At 37.4% G+C, this 17695-nt stretch overlaps 2 protein-coding genes across 2 annotated transcripts; both read right to left on the bottom strand.

Moving 5' to 3' along the window:
• Positions 1–816: 816 nt before the first annotated feature.
• Positions 817–7578, bottom strand: zgc:154075 (uncharacterized protein LOC556929 homolog). Its single transcript, XM_044038866.1, has 14 exons — positions 7453–7578; positions 7130–7265; positions 6180–6264; positions 6021–6094; positions 5812–5871; positions 5496–5603; positions 5122–5178; positions 4813–4943; positions 4638–4692; positions 4004–4096; positions 3777–3911; positions 3406–3507; positions 2859–3020; positions 817–1926 (listed from the first exon to the last, which is right to left on the bottom strand). The coding sequence occupies exons 2-14, from the start codon at positions 7220–7222 to the stop codon at positions 1798–1800; spliced, it is 1284 nt and encodes a 427-aa protein (XP_043894801.1). The 5' UTR covers positions 7223–7265; positions 7453–7578; the 3' UTR covers positions 817–1797.
• Positions 7579–9062: 1484 nt separating this feature from the next.
• Positions 9063–16620, bottom strand: LOC122777548 (protein-glutamine gamma-glutamyltransferase 2-like). Its single transcript, XM_044038865.1, has 15 exons — positions 16426–16620; positions 15910–16092; positions 15585–15818; positions 15338–15456; positions 15122–15250; positions 14385–14556; positions 14107–14239; positions 13911–14014; positions 13383–13471; positions 11961–12114; positions 11746–11834; positions 10945–11128; positions 10508–10668; positions 10121–10257; positions 9063–9641 (listed from the first exon to the last, which is right to left on the bottom strand). Exons 1-15 carry the CDS (start codon positions 16592–16594, stop codon positions 9494–9496), a joined length of 2205 nt encoding a protein of 734 aa, XP_043894800.1. The 5' UTR covers positions 16595–16620; the 3' UTR covers positions 9063–9493.
• Positions 16621–17695: the final 1075 nt, after the last annotated feature.

Below are 17695 nucleotides of genomic sequence, written 5' to 3'. Positions count from 1 at the left end.
TAGCCTGATAAAAATCTATTTTACCTGAATGTGATGCAATATGAGTCATGCTGCGAGTATAATAACCTGCTTGGTTTTTACGCACCAGGTTGATTTTAAATTTCAGTCAAACACTGGGATCTTCTATCTCAGTATGTTCAGGCCCTACAACTATTAGCTGAATTATGTAAAGTTAAATGCTGGGAGAGATTTGTAATGATTTTCAGTAAACAGTAAACAGCCCCACTGGCTACATGAAGCCAACTTTGGCAGAGAGAGACAAGCACCGTCACTCTCGGGGTGAGCTGCCACTCCTTGTTATAGTAACTGCTTTATTTTCTCTTCAGCTGCCAACATATGATCTGTGCTACGTGCATATCGTAGTTTTCAAAATAAATAATTGTATTAATGGATTTATTGTATATTTTCTTTAGTCTTTACCAAATTAATTAAAAACAAAACCAACCCACATCACCAGTTTGCGGTAATTAAAAGGTTATTTCAAAGTTTTTAAGTTTCTTAAACTGTGGTTCTGTGACACTTATGTAAATGACTGCTTTGGTAATGTGTGTTGCCTCTTCATATTATTGTCTGTGCTGACACTGGCATCTTTTTTCATGAAACGTAATTAACTCTAGCTGAACTCAAAATGCTGGGAAATATCACACAGACCACCATCAGCCTGTGGAGTAGATAAAGTATGTTGACTTCTAAACAAATGAACTAGTGACACCTTGTGTTTAAAAGCTGTTACTTCACAGAGCAGTGGTGGAGGGGAGTCGTCTCTGTTATTTATCGTGTTTGTGAGGACAATAGTAAAATAAGGAAATTAGAGACTGATTGTTGAAACAAACCTTATTAGATAATAAATTGTAGCATTGACCCAATCCCACAGTATATATTTCAAACATATTTTCTTAAATTTTACAGTAAAAAAAAGAAGTCAGTTTCTAATAAGCTGTATCATTCCTTAAGAACTTCTATAAATCAACTCTACTTTATGAGAAAAAACAATATCGCAGAGCCATTAAGCACAGATGATTTACATCACAGAATTAAAATTCAATGAATGCACAGGAAGATTTGCACAAACAAACTGTGTCGTATAACTGAGTGCTTTGGTTCACACTTAATGTGCATACACATTTTACAGAATTATTCCAGTAATTATTGTCTTTGGTTTATTAAAGGTTAACAGTAAAAACATCAGCCCTTCGTGAAGTAATTTATCACAACAGCAATCATACATTTCCTGAGATTCACCAATGAGCCACAACAATGAACAAATAATGTTGGAAGTGATCAGTGTCAGTGGGCCACGAAGTTCAAAATATCATTTAAATTACACTAAAGAATGCAAAATTAATTAATTAATTCTAAAACATTTAAACCAGTTCCCTGTTTTATTGGTGTATATATTCTGCATGATGACACAGGTGGGAAAAGCCACATTAAAATCAGACAATGAATCAAAGGCAATTTAAAATGAGTTTTTAGTAAAAATGACTTAATCAAAATTGAATCCTATTGTGAAAATTTGCTGAACAACAATCACATTTTTGTACTTTTGAGTGCATCATCTACCTCCATCTCACCATATCCTTTGGTTATAACAAAATCAGCCTTGGTCAGTTGGACACAGTATTCAACATTCATGAGCAATGGCAGCACAATCAAAATTTGGTCTTCATTCAAACCTCACCAAGAACATGACCTCCTTGGCTGAGGTAATAACATGTATTATAATCACAGCGTTTGACATTTACAATGAGGAATATCTTGATGTCATAGTGGGTTTTTTTGTTTTTTTTTCCCCATCTAGCTTTGCATCATCTCATCACAGTACACGACTCTGCCCTCCAGACGTGACTGCTCTGCTTGAAACACCAGCAAATGGCTCAGCAACGTCTCCTCAGGACCCGACCGGATCAGGGACGGATCATTGTTCTTATGCAAAAACACACACAAAGCCGTCAGTGTTTCCAAATCGTACTCTACGCAAAAAAAATCTGCTCACTCATATAATTCAGTCAGCATTAATAATCCAAACAGCTACAGTTAATGGTTTGACTCAACTGTCCACAAAATATTCATCATTGTCCTGTATTAAAAGGCTTGTTGCCACCTCATTGGCATCTTCCCTTCGTGAAGTCACTTTGTTAGTTCAGGCATTTACTGCAAATGTTTTAAACTATACTGTTTGTTCTGATTCATGGAGAAAAATGTCACAGTGTTGCACTTAATCTAAACCTCTTGTCGCTTGTGAACAGTTTTGGGAGAAATTTGCTGTTCTATGGATGGTGATAAACCAGTATATTGCAATTTGAGCAAGCAGCACGGCTACACAGAGAAAACAATGCCATACATCTGATGATGATTAGAAGACTGCATCCAGAGACCTCCAATTAGAAGACGTGTTCTGGAGGCATATAATGACCTATTCACCTGATAACTGAGACTCTTTTCAACATGCAGCTCGAGCTCTGTTTACCAAAGTTGTTTCTGGCAGTGGCAAAAGCGCTGCTAGTCATACCGGTTAGTGGGTAAATGCAGCTAGATACTACTTGTAAATTGTAGTGCAAACAAACTGCTCCAAGGAGCAATTGATTTCTGCCAGAACAGTGTGTTCACACTGACCCATTAAAACTGATCGGGGGGGGGGGACAGCCCTGGTTTGAAAAGCACCGTAATATTGTACTTTTGTGTATCATTATGTCTTTGTCATTGTTTATGACTGGCATCAATGGTCATCAGTCAATAAATGTTAAAAGAAATGAAATCAACATGATGTGAATTCAAATCATTTCAATAAAACAAATGAGTTGATTCTGGTGTGAGCCATACAGAAAAATAACAGAAAAGTAGAAGAAAGTACTTACTGCTACTGCAGAAATAAAGGCATCCATAAGGTGGTAATCTGCTCCACCGTGCCCACTCATGCCAAAGTGATTCGGAGCATTATCCAGTCCTGTGTGCTTTGTAGTTCTCTGGGTCACAAAGTCAAACACGCTCACCTCATGCCCATTGTACGACAGCTCCCCCTGTGGAGACACACGTCATTTTAGACGTAGCTGATACATGAACGGCAGATTTGTGACATATATTACCGTTGATCAACTCACTTAGCTTAAATCAAGGTATTGTTTTGTAAAGTCTGGTCTTAAACGCTGTCTCTTAATAGTTTAACCTAAGTGACGACAGAACTGCATTTATTTTGACGTGTTTAATTTTCCAAATGCTTATTGATACACTGACATGATATGAATCAGCATGTGAAAATACACACTTTAGGTCACATTAGTAAGGGCACTGTGATTTTACTAATGCTTTATGTGAGTCAATTTTATAGTGAAGAGTATTTCTTTACATCACCTCTTATACATGAACTATTTAAAATGTATTTCTGTTTCTTTTCTGAAGTCCTACCATGCTGCCATAGATGGTTGTTTTTCGCTTGCACATTTCCTTGGTGAAAGCTACCATGGAAAAGGATGCTGTCAGACCCCCTTCGAACTCCATGTGGACAACCTGATCAGACAAAAGATAAAATGATGTTATTCTTCTAAATATAATTAATGTTACAAATGCTGCCATAGAAAAGTAAACTATGAATTTCCAGTCCAAATGAAAATCATGGAAAAAGGTGAAATCTGAATCTGAAAACTATATCATTACCATGCATACTAATACATCCATCATGAAATATATATATATGTATATATATTTACCAAACGGGATAAATGAGGATAGTATGTTGTGTCATAGAAGTTAAGAACATGTTATAAAGCCGGTGTTACCTGATTAGTACAAACATCGTTGTCACATTCATACACACAGCGGCCATATGGTCCAGTCTTCAGTGCTTCTGTTACTGACTCGATGTCTGGCAAAGAGCTCGTACATATGACTGACACAGGCCAGCCAGTGTGTCCCTAACACATACATGAACACACAGTGCATATAAAATAAGTATCATGGTCACAGACGGTTAAGCATAGCAGACAAATAATTTAGAAATATTAACCTGTTTCACTCTGTCCAGGTAGATTTTACATCCCGAGTATGGACAGTCTTTTTCTACTGAACAATCAAGGCAGCGATCTGCAGCTCCTGGTGGCTGACGAAAGAAAAACAGGAAACACTTTATAATAAGCTGTAATTAACTATTCACAAGTCGATTACAAGCTCTGTATAAAGATAAAAAAGTTCATATTAGTATTAATAAACTAATTAACTGTAAATAAAGAGGGAACACACACATGTACGTGGTCATTTGTTCACTATTAATTAATTACCACTTACATAGTCTTTTTATTGTTAATAAATGTCGTATTACTGATTATGACAGGAATATGAACAGTTTACACATTTCTATTTCGGAGCCTATAAGTGTCTTAAAAGCTTAAAATAATGAATATGTAATTTATCTTTTATAGCTTAATGCTAGTAGGACTTATTTATGTCTACAAGCATCTTATAAGTGGCTTATTAATAATTAATTGCAGCTTACTGCAAGGTAAGTAGGACAGAGAACGCTGCACATTTAAATGCTCTATTTTGATGTTCCACAAGTTATTCATGAAGTAAACAAAATAATGAATTTCTTAAAATGCAAAACTACACTGCACTGGGCTACATACTGTAACCAGAACACATACCTTTTTGTCTTTTCGGAAGTGGCTGAGGGATCCAAATGACGACAGTTTCACACACCTGCAAAATATAATCTGCTGTTTTCATGCCTATTCTTAGAAATACAGAAAAAACCCACAGACAGCGATGTCAAGAATCTGACAAATAAGATTGATTATTGACTACTGTGTGATGTTTTACCTGCGAGCTCCAGCCCAGTCATGTATTAGGTCGATATCGTGGCATGACTTGGCCAAAAGTACAAAAGAGCTCTCAGCTTCATTCCTCCAGTTCCCTCGAACAAATGAGTGTGCAAAGTGATAAAACCCAACCTAGAACAAGAGGTTGATGCTGCTTTTAAAAATACATTGTAATAAATGTCATGGGATTATATGAAAGTTAAAATGTTTGAATTGGAAAAACATCAGGGTTTTAAAGAAGTTAATGAATGAACAAAAAACAAGACCATGTTACTCTTTCCAAATATTAACTTCTGTTTTGTGTTCTTACCGGCTCCAAGTGTTGAATATGGATCACGTCACCTATGGCTCCAGCATCTATCAGCTCCTAAGAAAAAGCATAATTGCATAATCAAACTTTACTAAATTTAAGTAAAGAAAAATAATTTTTCTAATGGATTGAGTTCAATATTATCGTTTAATCTGCTGGTTTTTTTTTGTTTTTTTTACAATGACCACTTATACAAATTTAAAACAAACATCCATAAATGAAGCATTTTAAGCCTCAATTAGAAGATACAGGTGGTAGCATGGAAGGAGAACGAGGGAAAACACAGCAAAGTTTAACCAAATTTACACAAAAACATCAAAAATCGGAACTTGTGGTATTTTTGACAAATCATGTGTTACAGAAAATGTGTTCACCTTTATTTTGCGAGTGACGGGGTCATACCGCAGAACATGACCCACAGACAGGATCACACCACTCTGAGTGCAAGCCTCCACAATCGCCCTGCAGTCTTCAGCTGTTGTCTAAAATGTCATGTGAACACATTGTTGAGTGAGGACGGCATGAGTGTCACACAAATGCAACTACCTCAGGGAAAAATCGAACTGTGAAATAAGGATGACATTTTTAAAGGGTGACTTTTACAAAAAAATGCAGATATACAAAAATAACATGCAAGAATTGTTAGTTACAACTAATGCATCACATTAAGCACATGTAAACAACACTCACTGCCATTGGTTTCTCCAGCAGAATGTGGTAACCTTTCTTTGCAAAGGCCATGGCAGGTTCCTAGAAAAGATAAACTAGTTTACTTTTCATTGTCAGATCAATAATAAGGCAAGACGTGCTGTTGAGACATATCTATATATGATATGGAAAGACTTGTATATGTTCTGAAACTGTAAACTGTAAATGTTTTATAAGTTTTGTATGTTTACCTTGTGAAGGTGGTCTGGTGTACAGACTAAAACAGCATCTGCAAACTTCTCTCTGTCAGCTATTCTGTGCCAATCTAGTTTTCCCAAAAATAAAAGAGCATATGAACATTCAGCATGAGCAAGATAATAATAAACCATAAAATTATTTATTTTCCTTACCATCAAATATGTTTTCATCCACAATCTTGTGCTGCTGTTGAAGTTTAGAGCGAGCAAATCTTCTTGGATCCGCAACTCCTACAACCTGAAATGGTGAAGAGTGCAGTGTTACAACATTAATGCCTGAGCAGAGGTGGAACAATGATATTCACATCATTAGAAATGAAATGAAAGTACTAATGCAACAGGGAAAAACACACAGTAAGGACTTTTGATATAAGGAAGTATTTAAATCACTGCACTAAGGAACTTTTTCACTAAAAATATGTATCCTATCTGTGATTAAAAGTAAATTAAGTACATTCATTATGTTTTGGATACAATATCAGTTTTTTTAAAAACTTCTTTGTGTAACTTATATAATATAAATAAAAACAAATGTTGGTTAAATTCAAATCATTGTCAAATGAGGTCACATAGCACTGGTTAAGCCTGTCAGCTCTACAAGACTTTGTCTGTATTTCTCAGTATAGCAGTGTTTTCCCACGTACATTCCCATGCTGCACACATTCCACTATCTTCTTGCTATGAATGGTTTGATATAGTTTTGTCGTTTGTCTGCACTGTTTCTGTGCTGCCTCTTGGCCAGGTTAACTGACTTTTGGCCAGGTTAACTGACTTTTGACAAAAACTTCAAATCATAACAATAATACCATTAATTGCAATTGATTTGGTCATGCCAATCATTAAATGACATGTAATAATCATATCCCATTTATACTGTTAAATAACTGCCAAATCACAGATTCACTTATCGTGTTGTACAGTAACCTTTGTCTGTTTGGCTCGTGAGTTTTCCTTTCCTCTTTGAATTGAGAGTTCACAGTGATATGTTTTATTTTAAACCAGTGCAGTTAATTATTAACACAGTCCTGCGAGAGTTTCTGTAAACAGTGCAATATCTCCACTGGTAAACACATGTAACTGTGGCTCAGTAAATATGTTCTGACCTGTACTCGTTCAGGATGGACGGTGGCAAACTTAGAGTAGATCTCTCCTCGACAGCCTGCTCCCACCACGATGACCCGGACAGGTGAAATCATGTTTACACCTCGTGACCTTTAACCCAGAGTTTGTCAGACAACACTAACACAAAATAACTATCATTATTTACTTACATGTTGTGCACATATAGATAATAGGATAAAATTACAGACAATAATAAACGCTGTTGGTTCAACAACGTTTTTGTACAGCACTCGCATTGCAAATTGTACACTGTATAGGAGGCAGACCCAAAAGAAATTGTGATTTTGATCAAGCATAGCAGTACCTGTTGTGGTCCAGTATCTGTCAAAACGTCCTGCCTGTCTGTCGTTACGTCCTTACAGCACACAGCAGCAGCGGATAGTGTACGCATGTGTATGATTATATCACACAGCAGTCGAGGCTCACTTCTTCATGTAAAGGAGAAAATCAAAAAATCAGCCATAAAGGGTTTCAACGCCCCCTACTGGAGGAGGGGGTGTACTTGCAGCCTCCTCAGTCATCTGTCCAGAGACTGCAGCAATAGTCTTCACTTCAGGATAACAATAGTCAACCCAGATAGTTCTATCTAGATTATATTATTTTATTACGTCAATATTTTACTGTTTTTTACGTTTTATACCTTTATCACTTTATTTCTAGATCACATTCAAAAAGAACCATGGTTCTTCAAAGAACTGTGTGAAAATGGAATACTATTCAAGTTAAACAATGAGATAATACAGTGAGATAATATGAATAATATTATTATAAGAATAATAAGAAGAAAATAATGTACAAACAGCCAGGCAATTCCACTTCAAACACAAATCAAATGAAAGAATTTGATGACCGAAAAGCATTTTATTTTGTTATTTTGGATATACTTTAGGGATTCAAAATGATGGGGTTGGTTTTTGATAATTTGTGAATATGACAATTTCCTTATAATATAAAGAGGTTTACAATGTTACAAATGTTAATATTTTGAAAGACAGTAATTATGTTTTTTTCTTTTGATACATGTTTTACACAAGGCATTATCTAAAATATACTTCTCCAATTTCTTCCAGGAAATAATGCAAAATGAGAATTTATAAAATAGGTGACTTACATCTTCTGTTTTAGTATTACAGAAAGAGCTTTTGTCACCAATATCTAAAATGTAGAAAGATACACATTTGTTGGGTAGAAGATGTGTACATTTTTTAGATTAAGTTCTCGAATTTTGTTGGATATTGTAAATTTAAAAAGGAACAAGCCATGCTTTAGGCAAATTTGTCTTTGAAGTGAGTTCTCCAGAAAATGTTCCCACAAGGTGTTATTTTTTTTTATTTGTTTGTGTTGTGAAAACATTTTCTTATGCACTTACTGGTACATTTGTTACTCATGAATTCAATTCCATTTATGTAAAGCTTCCATTGAGGAGTAGGATTCTCGTGTTAGTTATTGTAGCCTTTCATTAGTTCTCTAACACCACTAGGAATGGAATTTTTCTTCTTCATCATCACCCTCTGGATAACGTGCATATAAATCCTTATGAACCTTTCTGGAATGCTCCTCAAATATCCAGTACAAGTTTGTTTCCTTAGCTGCCTATAACATGTTAATCATTCTTTAGCACTATTTATATTAACTATTTTAGAAGCAGAGAAACTTTTACTTTTATTGTTTTCATTGTTCGGGTTGTTGTTGTTATCCTTTTTTTTTTTTTTTTGTCTTTACACTTTCACTTAAGTGTTGCTCTGTGTTACCTCATAAATACCTGACTTGTAAGGAAGGACAATTTAAATGCTGGACAATAATTTAACTACCCCTGATGTCTTTGTTGATGTGAGGGCACTCTTATTTCTGTATATTTATGTAATTGGAAAAAATTGTGAAAACTCAATAAAGATAATGTTGGGGGAAAAAAACTATTTTAGAAGCTGCTTTTGCTACTCCTCAGAAAATGTTTATTTGAAACTTTTTACTCACCATGAACATATACAGACCTGCACATTATGTTAATATGATAACATGGTCAGTATTAAATCATTTCAAAACCAAGCTGCTGTAGACTAAACATGGGAGCTTACTGATGACATGCACACAGATGCTCTACCACGCTTTTATAATACACACTGCAGATTAGAAGGCTCATACCACATGGCATAAATACAGTGATGCAGTCAACAAAAGATATCGCTCCATCGCTACACCCTATGACCGACAAACTTCAACCGGTGAACTGCTGAGAGCAGTCATTTATTGCCATGTACTCCTGATAGTAACCCACAGTGAACAGCCCAGTGATCTTCAGAAACAACAACAACAAAGCTGTTGCCGTATTCCGACACTGTGTTGGCTCAGGGCTTCACCACAACATTGATGAAGCCTTTAACATGCCTTAGTTTGTCACTATCAAAGTTCACCACTAGCACGGTGGGACCAGCATTGTTGGGGGTGAAGCAAATATTGGCTTTGGCATCTTGTTTCGGGCCCACAGTTCCAATCCTGCAAGAATCATATGCAACAGTGAGGTTTCTCTTTCACATTGATCTCTATTCTCTATGTGGCATCTTTTATATAAATATTTTCAAACAAACCAGTCACTAAAGTAACACTTCCATACACTTTTACATGTCATTTACACTTTTTCAAGTTTTGCAAGAGTTTATATTCAAGCATTTTCAATGTCTATTTTTCAAAGGCCATAACAGCCATTTATATGTAAACATACAGTACTTAGCAATAGAAACTAACTGTAAGTAGACAAAGCAAGTGAGACCCAGGACGAGAAGTTTTCATTTTACAACTTATTTCCTCATAAGCAAAGTACTAATTCAGATAGCTATTTATTGGGAAAGAGATTCAGTTGCAATTTCAAGCATTTTACAATACTTCATTTAAAACCTTGAAACACAACATACTCAAACAATATATTAAATTTTCAAGGATTTCAATCACCCGTAAAAACCATAAAGTGCACATACTTCACTGTTATTGGTTTCCCTTGTGTGAGGCCGATCCCCTCAATGGTGAAGCTGCAGTTCTGCAGTGGCTCTGGTAAAGTGTTCTTCATGCTCAGCTCTGCAGCCACTTGGTTGTTCACTGTGACGTCTCCCTCCAGCTGCACAGGCAGATTTAGGTTAACCTGAGATTTTTCTCTACAGCATCAACACATTAAACATAAACTCCACTGGTTTTTACAGTTCCATTAATGAATACCAGAAAGAAATGAACCTCTGAAGTTGGAAGCTGAATACATTTGTGTTCTGCTTTGTTGTTATTACTCCTGTGTCACCATTGGGAAATATTCATGAACAATGTTCAATGCTTTATTTTTTTTGAAAGAGAGCTGTCCATTCACCCATCCATACCTTGATCTCTATGTCTGGCTCATCAAGCACAATGGTCTTCTCTGCCCTGTGGTAGTCAAAGTTGTCATTGTCGAAAGTGATGGCCGACACCTGGACCAGCTTGTCAGACGTAATTATTGGTCCATAATGTCCATACTCCAGTTTGAGGGGCAGGCGCCTTACTGTGTTTACAACATATATTTCATAGATTAGTATTACACTGTCAATGCCATACAAACACTGCATAAACCAGACTTGAAATATCCTTCAAATATCGTAGAGAAGGTGATAGTGATGAGATACATGTGGTAGATTTGATTGAGAAACCATGACGACTATTTGGACTTGCGGATGTAATACACTTCTTACAATGGGTTTTTCATTTCTGTGAGGTCATGGAGTTCAAAAGCTCAAAGTTTCAGATCATGTGATGTGTTTGCACTGAGATGAGAGCAAACCTTCTCCAGGGGACAACTTCACTTTTTCTGAAACAAATGCACAGGTCTCTCCGAGTTTTCCATTGTATCCAACAGCTTTGGCGAAGAACATGGCGTAGCAGGATGATTCCCTCATGTAATTGTTGGTGAGGACAGCGTGCACCTCAAAGTCCAAGCCCACAATCATGTTGTCTGAAAGTTTGATCTTAAAACAAAATATACAAAAAAATAAATGAAAATGCCTTTTACATCGGCATAGTCATATTCTGAGGAGCAAGTAGTTCTTCAACATGTTGTAAAATGTTTACAAAAATACAAAACACATTTTGATAGCAATATATCTTGATTCTAATATAATATGTCTTCAGAAAATATAAAGCAACACAATTTAATTCCGCTTCTATTAAAAATCATGCCCATTCAAACAATCCATCCATCTTCTACGGTTTTATGCTCCACATGTGTCAATTCCAGCTGACATAGGGTGAAAGGCGGGGTACACCATGCACAGGTCACCAGTCCATCACAGAGCCACATAGACAAACAACCATTTACTCTTACACTCAGGTCAATTTCGATGTCCAATCACAAATATACAACAGTCCACAGCAGGCTCCATGCTAGCTCATGGTATTGCACAACCACAACTGTCTCATCTATTATTTTCAACTTGTGATCTTTGTTCCTCTTTGTTTGGACCCAGTTTGTCTATGTTGCAAAAAGTGGTGTTACTGTATATTACTTAAGCACATTTTCTCTCAAACGATGAAACAGTCCAGACACATATGATGAGGCGTCTGTGTAAAAAACAAACAAACAAACCTTGAGCTGAAGTCCCGGCTCTGCTCCTCGCTTCTCCAGCTTGTTATGGTGCTGAGCCTTGTGATACACTCGCCTTTCCTCCTCAGAGCCTGAAAACCCACCACAATTACAAATGAATTCAGACCTTCTGATGCGATCAAACATTAAGTTCCAAACTGTGATCATTTGGCTTGTTTGCAATTTGTGTGCAATGTGTGGTGTCTGCGCCGCCGTACCTTCTGGATACTTGTATTGGTGTGTGATGTCATGTCTCTCATCTGAGCCCACAGCTTTAGTGCTGATGGAGCGTCCCACAACATCAGTGGATTCACGGAGTGTGTAAATATCCCCATTTGACAGACGCACCATGTACACAACATCTGCATTAACCTGCCTCAATGCAAGACATGACAAAGCATAAGGCAGATGTTATAGAGTGAGCAAATGTAAATACAACCATCTCAAGCTCTCATGTACTCCAATGTCTATTACACTGCTCAACAAGGAAACAAATAAACCATGCCACATTTTTTTCTGGTCATTGGTGGAAAGAAAGAGCAAAAAACTAATATTTTGTATAAAATCCAAGAGAAATAAAGAGTAGAGTGCAATTATTCACACAAAATAAATCTAAATTGACTGTGAAGGTTCTCAGTCATGCAGGTCAAAGTCATCGTCCGTAGTTCACTGAAGGAGGTTGGACTTGCTTGAGTTAAGTTGAAGATGTTTCACCTCTCATCCAAAAGGCTTCTTCAGTTCTGACAGATTGACTGATTGGTGGAAAAAACTGTTGAACAGTGCAGATGGTTCACCCCTCTGACCCAGTTTCAGGTTGTGAGTTCCACCTGAGTCAAGGTGCGAAAGAGGGTGTGTGTGAATGTTGATCCTTTTAGGAAGCGCAATCGGGGCAACATTGTAGGCTGATAGTTGTTTTTTTGTTGTTGTTTTTTTTTATCTTTTTATCTTATCCTAAGTTGAGTGAAGGTTTCTCCAGGTAAGCAAGGATGGCTTCATTCACTCCTCTTTCAAACAACCTTTGGACAGAATGCAGTCTGCTAGTGACTGAAGAACTGAAGAAGCCTCTTTGATGAGAGATGAAACATCTTCAACTTAACTCAAGCAAGTCCAGTTGCCTACAACTAACTACAGAAGATAAATATAAACAAAAATCTGTGCAAGATGTAAGTCGAACGACATGTAAGAGCAGAATATAAAAGACTGTACAATTATTGCAATCTGAAAGTGAAAGTGCCAAGTTGCCTGGTTTGGTGGCAAGAGGTTTTGTCCCTGCCCAGGGTGGGTGACTATCTTAACTGCCCTCTTCAGAGTCCTGCAAGTGTACATTTCGGTAGTACATAGTGGCAGAGGAGGTGAGGATGGACTTTATGATGGCAGTGTTTAAGTGCACCATCATGGTTACTGGCAAGTTCCTCAGCTACCGAACAAGTACATCCTTTGCTGTGCTTTTGTGGTGATGGAGCTGATGTTCAGCTAGCATCACATGTAGACACACATTTAAACACACAACACCTCAGAGCACAGAATGAACATGCTTGGTGGGTTAAAACGGGAAATAAAGTGTGATTTTCTTTAAAACGTTCAGTAAATAATAAAATAATAAAATAAATAAAAATAATTTCGATATAAACTCTGCAAACCTCTGCAAAAATGAAGGGAGCGTCATACTTCTTGGTCAGGTCTCCTTCCTTGATGGCCTTCAGAGAAGCCGGTCCACAGCAGAAAACCCCTGACAGAGAGAACATATCAGACATGACACACCTGCAAACAAGGCCCAGGAAGAAAAAATATCAAGAACAAGCTACAAATGCCTAATACTTTTCTTGATGTGTGGATTTCCAGAGACAATCAACAAATGTAGACATATTTAGTATCAGAAAACAAAGCCTATGGAGGAGCAATAGAACATCTAGTGGTTAAAAACTTCTTCTTCTCCTTCCCGCTTACTTGGATCAGCTGGTCAGCAACAATATGCTGCCAAACTGACCACATTTAATATGTGTGACAAGTGACACAGCGTCCAAGTGCCATATGATTTTACCAAGCACAGGCTGTCACAAGTTCTCACAAGCCATAGGCCATGATCAGACATTAAACCTGTGACTAAACCAGCCACTGTTGGCATATATTCCACCATTTTTTAAGTAGTTTGAGATCTTTTTCATCACCCTCGCTTGTTTCCTGTGGAGTTGGATCACTGGTTTGCCATCCATCATACTCAACCCCCAAGTCGGGACGAGTCATCCAGCTATCCACCCAAACATGGAAATTCCTGGGGGTGAAGGACAATAATGTTTTTGCTGCAATAATTTTATCTCATAGGAAGAAGGGACAGTAAAGAGATTATTAAAACCTTACACTCACCATATTGAATCATCAGTAGAAATTCTTTCATTATTTACAGTGTACAGCTTTTCTATCCGCAGGCTGGCATCAGTATCGTGAGCTGATCCAAAGTTGGTGACCACGCGACATGGGATGCCCAGGGCTCGGGACACTTGAGAAGGAGGGAGATTAACAGTTAATCACACCACCTTATTATTAAAACACATGCTTGACATAAAACTAAACATAATATTGCCATCACATAAAATGTAACATGGATAGCTCCAAAGCCATGACTGTGAATACTGTGATCTAACCTGTGCATGCAACTGCAGCAAAGACCCAACACTGGCCGTAGTGGACAGGGCCACTTTCTGCCCACTGGTGTAAAATGTCCCCACTACCGATCCACGTTCCTGGATGAACCCCATCATCTGGAATATCTCCCCATGCTCCCACCAGCACTCCCTGGTCATCGTTACTGTTGATCTGAGGGCAAAGACCGAGAGGCACAAGACAGAACTTTCTGTATTGTTGGTTTAGTAAAAATTAAAATTCAATTTACAATCACAGCTTGTGACTTCATACAACAGTTTCACCTAAGGCTCACAGGTACTGCTAAAAATCCACACCAAAATTGGAAAGATAACTCAAGTCTGAGTCAGTGGCTTTATGTGCGCCTCTTTTAAAAATTCACCTTTGTCAGAAAGTCTTTGCTGATTTTATCTGGCTGCTTTGTTTCTTACAACAGTTTAATGTAATCACTGGCATTGAATTTTATTTCTCTGCTTTATTTTTTCATCTCTTTGTTTTATTGAATGTTGTTGCTTTTTTTTTTTGCATACTAAGGCACTTTGTACAAGTGGTGCTGATTTATACCATAGTCACACCAGCCTGCTTTGTATTTAATTGGTTGCCAAGGGAGAAGGGGTTGTTTAAAATACTCAAACACTTTCTCTGAAAAACCGTGGTAATCTACAGCTGCATAGCTATTCACATGCTAATTTCAGACATCAGCAGGAATGTCAAGTTTTATTAAAGCATGGACACCTACCATGGCACTCAGCACCCTGGACACATAGACAGGACTCTTCCTGGCAGTGCAATCCTTGTCAGCATCTGAAATAAATTTGGGGTTTTCGTCTAAGATCTTTAGACAGATATCCAGTGTCCCTGGTTCAAACTGCAGACACGGACAACAGAAAACAACCATCTCAATAACAATTAAACATTTGTGCATATTTGACAGTGATTGAGCATTCTTATGTACCTGTCCAAAGTTCCAGGGGAGCGGTCTGATGCGTTTAAAGGTTCCCCTGTAGAGTTGGCCATGCTGTGCTAACACATACTCCTGCCTCTTTGCCTCACTGCTCATGTAAACAGCATCTCCTGAGTGTGCAGACAAGGCAGCACAATTACTATGTGAGCAATGTAACAGTGTAAACATGGGGATTCTTACGGAGAATAAAAAGGTCAAGCAACAAATTATCACACACATCTTCACGGCATGTACTCACCGGTGCACCAAGCATTAAAGAGCAGAGTGAATTGTGCTAAACTGGTCTTTTGTCCATCCTGGTCCAAGGTCAGAGAATACACTCCTATTGGACTATCGGGGGAGGAATTGATAGTCATAGACACTGTGTTTCCAGAGGGATCGCAAATCGCAGATGCACTCCATTCAGTCTCAACTATGGAGTCATGTAAACTGAAGGAAACCTTTGTGTCGGATTCTTTTCTGGGCAAAGGACCTGGCAAAACATAGACAATACATCTGAATGAGACACATACATGCACATCAAATATTTCTTTAACTGAAACAATGGGAGAATAGAGACGAACCAACTTCAGCGATGAGTGTGAGGCTTGTTTGATCAAGTTTGATCTCTTTGCCAGGTTTCATGTGTAAAACGACGATGAAGGGCTGTCCCCTTCTGACAATCAAACGCTCCTCTCCATAAAGCTCTGTATGATGGCTGCTGTTGTTCTTTTTAATATTCAGATCACAGCGCTCAATGTCCAACACTGTGTAGAGACAGAAAAACAAAAATATTTACTACTCTACATTAAAGTAATCTGTACTTATAGGGACAAAAAAAATGGATTTAAAACTTCATTAGCCTTCCAGAAACTCTTGACACTACATCACAAGAAATCATCGAGTATAGCGTATATATAGAGTATATGTGCTTCTGATCTGAGAGATCTAATGTCATCCGCCATTCCTGCTTATTATATTTCACACAACTGTTACAAAGACGTCAGGCTCTGGGAAGTAACAGAGAATTGCTTCTTCAGAGCTAAATACTACAAATGCATGCATTATTGTGTGAGGCATTAATAGCTGTCCCTGCTTACCTTTACTCATATTTGCAGTTGAGTTCTTCGCTCTTTGCTCCTGTGTGAAGAAGTGACACTTCAGCTGCAGTCTGTGTTTATTGGTTGATGTCCCTGTAGGGAACCGGCCCCCACAGGGTATTTGTAGCCTGTGAAACCGGATCGGGACGCCCCCCATCCGTCTAGTCATCACATCACTAATTCTGTTTTTAGTAATGAAAGACACAGACTCAGTACAACACCCATTCCTCTTTATCCCCCAAACTGATAGTGAACTTGGATGTGAGTCATGGTAAATCAGGAAGATATCTGCTGAAACGGCAATACTGCCTGTTAATTTAATTTTGAATCTTGAATATATATAAATACAAGTACAAAAACAAACCACCAACCAAAGTTTTTTCTCACAAAGTATTTATGCCATATATCATTAAATTATTCAACATAAACATTACAATTCTGAAAATGAAAAAAAGAACACATACAGTAGAATGCTTTTTTCCTCCTTTTGTTTTACTTTCAATTGTTGTGTAGTTACTGAGGTCATTGTGAAAAAGGTAATGCAACTGCAAGCCAATAATCCACTCTTCTATCACTTGGTTTGCAGACAGATCAAAATAACAATTCATTAAATGTAACCACAAAATTCATTAAAAATAAAAAGAAACACCCTTATTTTGGCAGAGGTGTTTGTGCCAAACTGAAACCTACAGAGATTTACGGTTGATATGACCCAGTTGAATAAGGAAGTGAAGCTTCACCACATCCTCATGTTTCTGCAAACTGTATAGGGGAAAAAAACATTACAAGTGAAACAAACAAGAAGGAGAGAAGAAAAGACCAACTGCACCCACTTTGAACAATTAATTAACTTACAGATTAATGAGAGAAAACACAGGGGGAAAAAAAATCAAGAGTAAATGAACAGAAACAGAAATAAAAATGGATCTGGTCATAAAAAGACAATGGTTTCAAAGAAAACACAGTAAAGTCCACATCATGGCCTCAAAAGATCCTGTCATCAAATGTATACTGTACATTTTGTATGGACAATAAGAAAACAATATTATTCATCAATAACAATAAAAACATAAAACACTTTTTGTAATGGTCATTGTCATGTGGAGTGAACCTGGAACATCACAGAGTATGGAACCATTAGTGGACCCTCAATAACAGTAAGTGGTTTTTGGCCTAAAGCATATAGTCAAATATTGTTTGTCTGCAATATGTGTCAGTCGAATATGTCTGCAGACTAGTCTTTCTTCACAAAATAAAACAATCAACTGCT

Source organism: Solea senegalensis, linkage group LG11, assembly GCF_019176455.1.
Source record: "Solea senegalensis isolate Sse05_10M linkage group LG11, IFAPA_SoseM_1, whole genome shotgun sequence".
Lineage (NCBI taxonomy): Eukaryota > Metazoa > Chordata > Actinopteri > Pleuronectiformes > Soleidae > Solea > Solea senegalensis.
The sequence above is the reverse complement of the archived record's forward strand: the minus strand, read 5'-3'. Positions and strand labels throughout refer to the sequence as shown.

Excerpts from the sequence above, each read along its gene's own strand:
- zgc:154075 (XM_044038866.1), bottom strand. The coding sequence starts at position 7,222 with ATGATTTCACCTGTCCGGGTCATCGTGGTGGGAGCAGGCTGTCGAGGA. Across the intron at positions 6,265-7,129 it reads TCCATCCTGAACGAGTACAG|GTTGTAGGAGTTGCGGATCC; the intron begins GTCAGAACATAT and ends TCACCATTTCAG. Across the intron at positions 6,095-6,179 it reads GGATGAAAACATATTTGATG|ATTGGCACAGAATAGCTGAC; the intron begins GTAAGGAAAATA and ends TGGGAAAACTAG.
- LOC122777548 (XM_044038865.1), bottom strand. The coding sequence starts at position 16,594 with ATGACTAGACGGATGGGGGGCGTCCCGATCCGGTTTCACAGGCTACAA. Across the intron at positions 15,251-15,337 it reads TCCCCTGGAACTTTGGACAG|TTTGAACCAGGGACACTGGA; the intron begins GTACATAAGAAT and ends CCGTGTCTGCAG. Across the intron at positions 14,557-15,121 it reads CCAGGGTGCTGAGTGCCATG|ATCAACAGTAACGATGACCA; the intron begins GTAGGTGTCCAT and ends CTTTGCCCTCAG.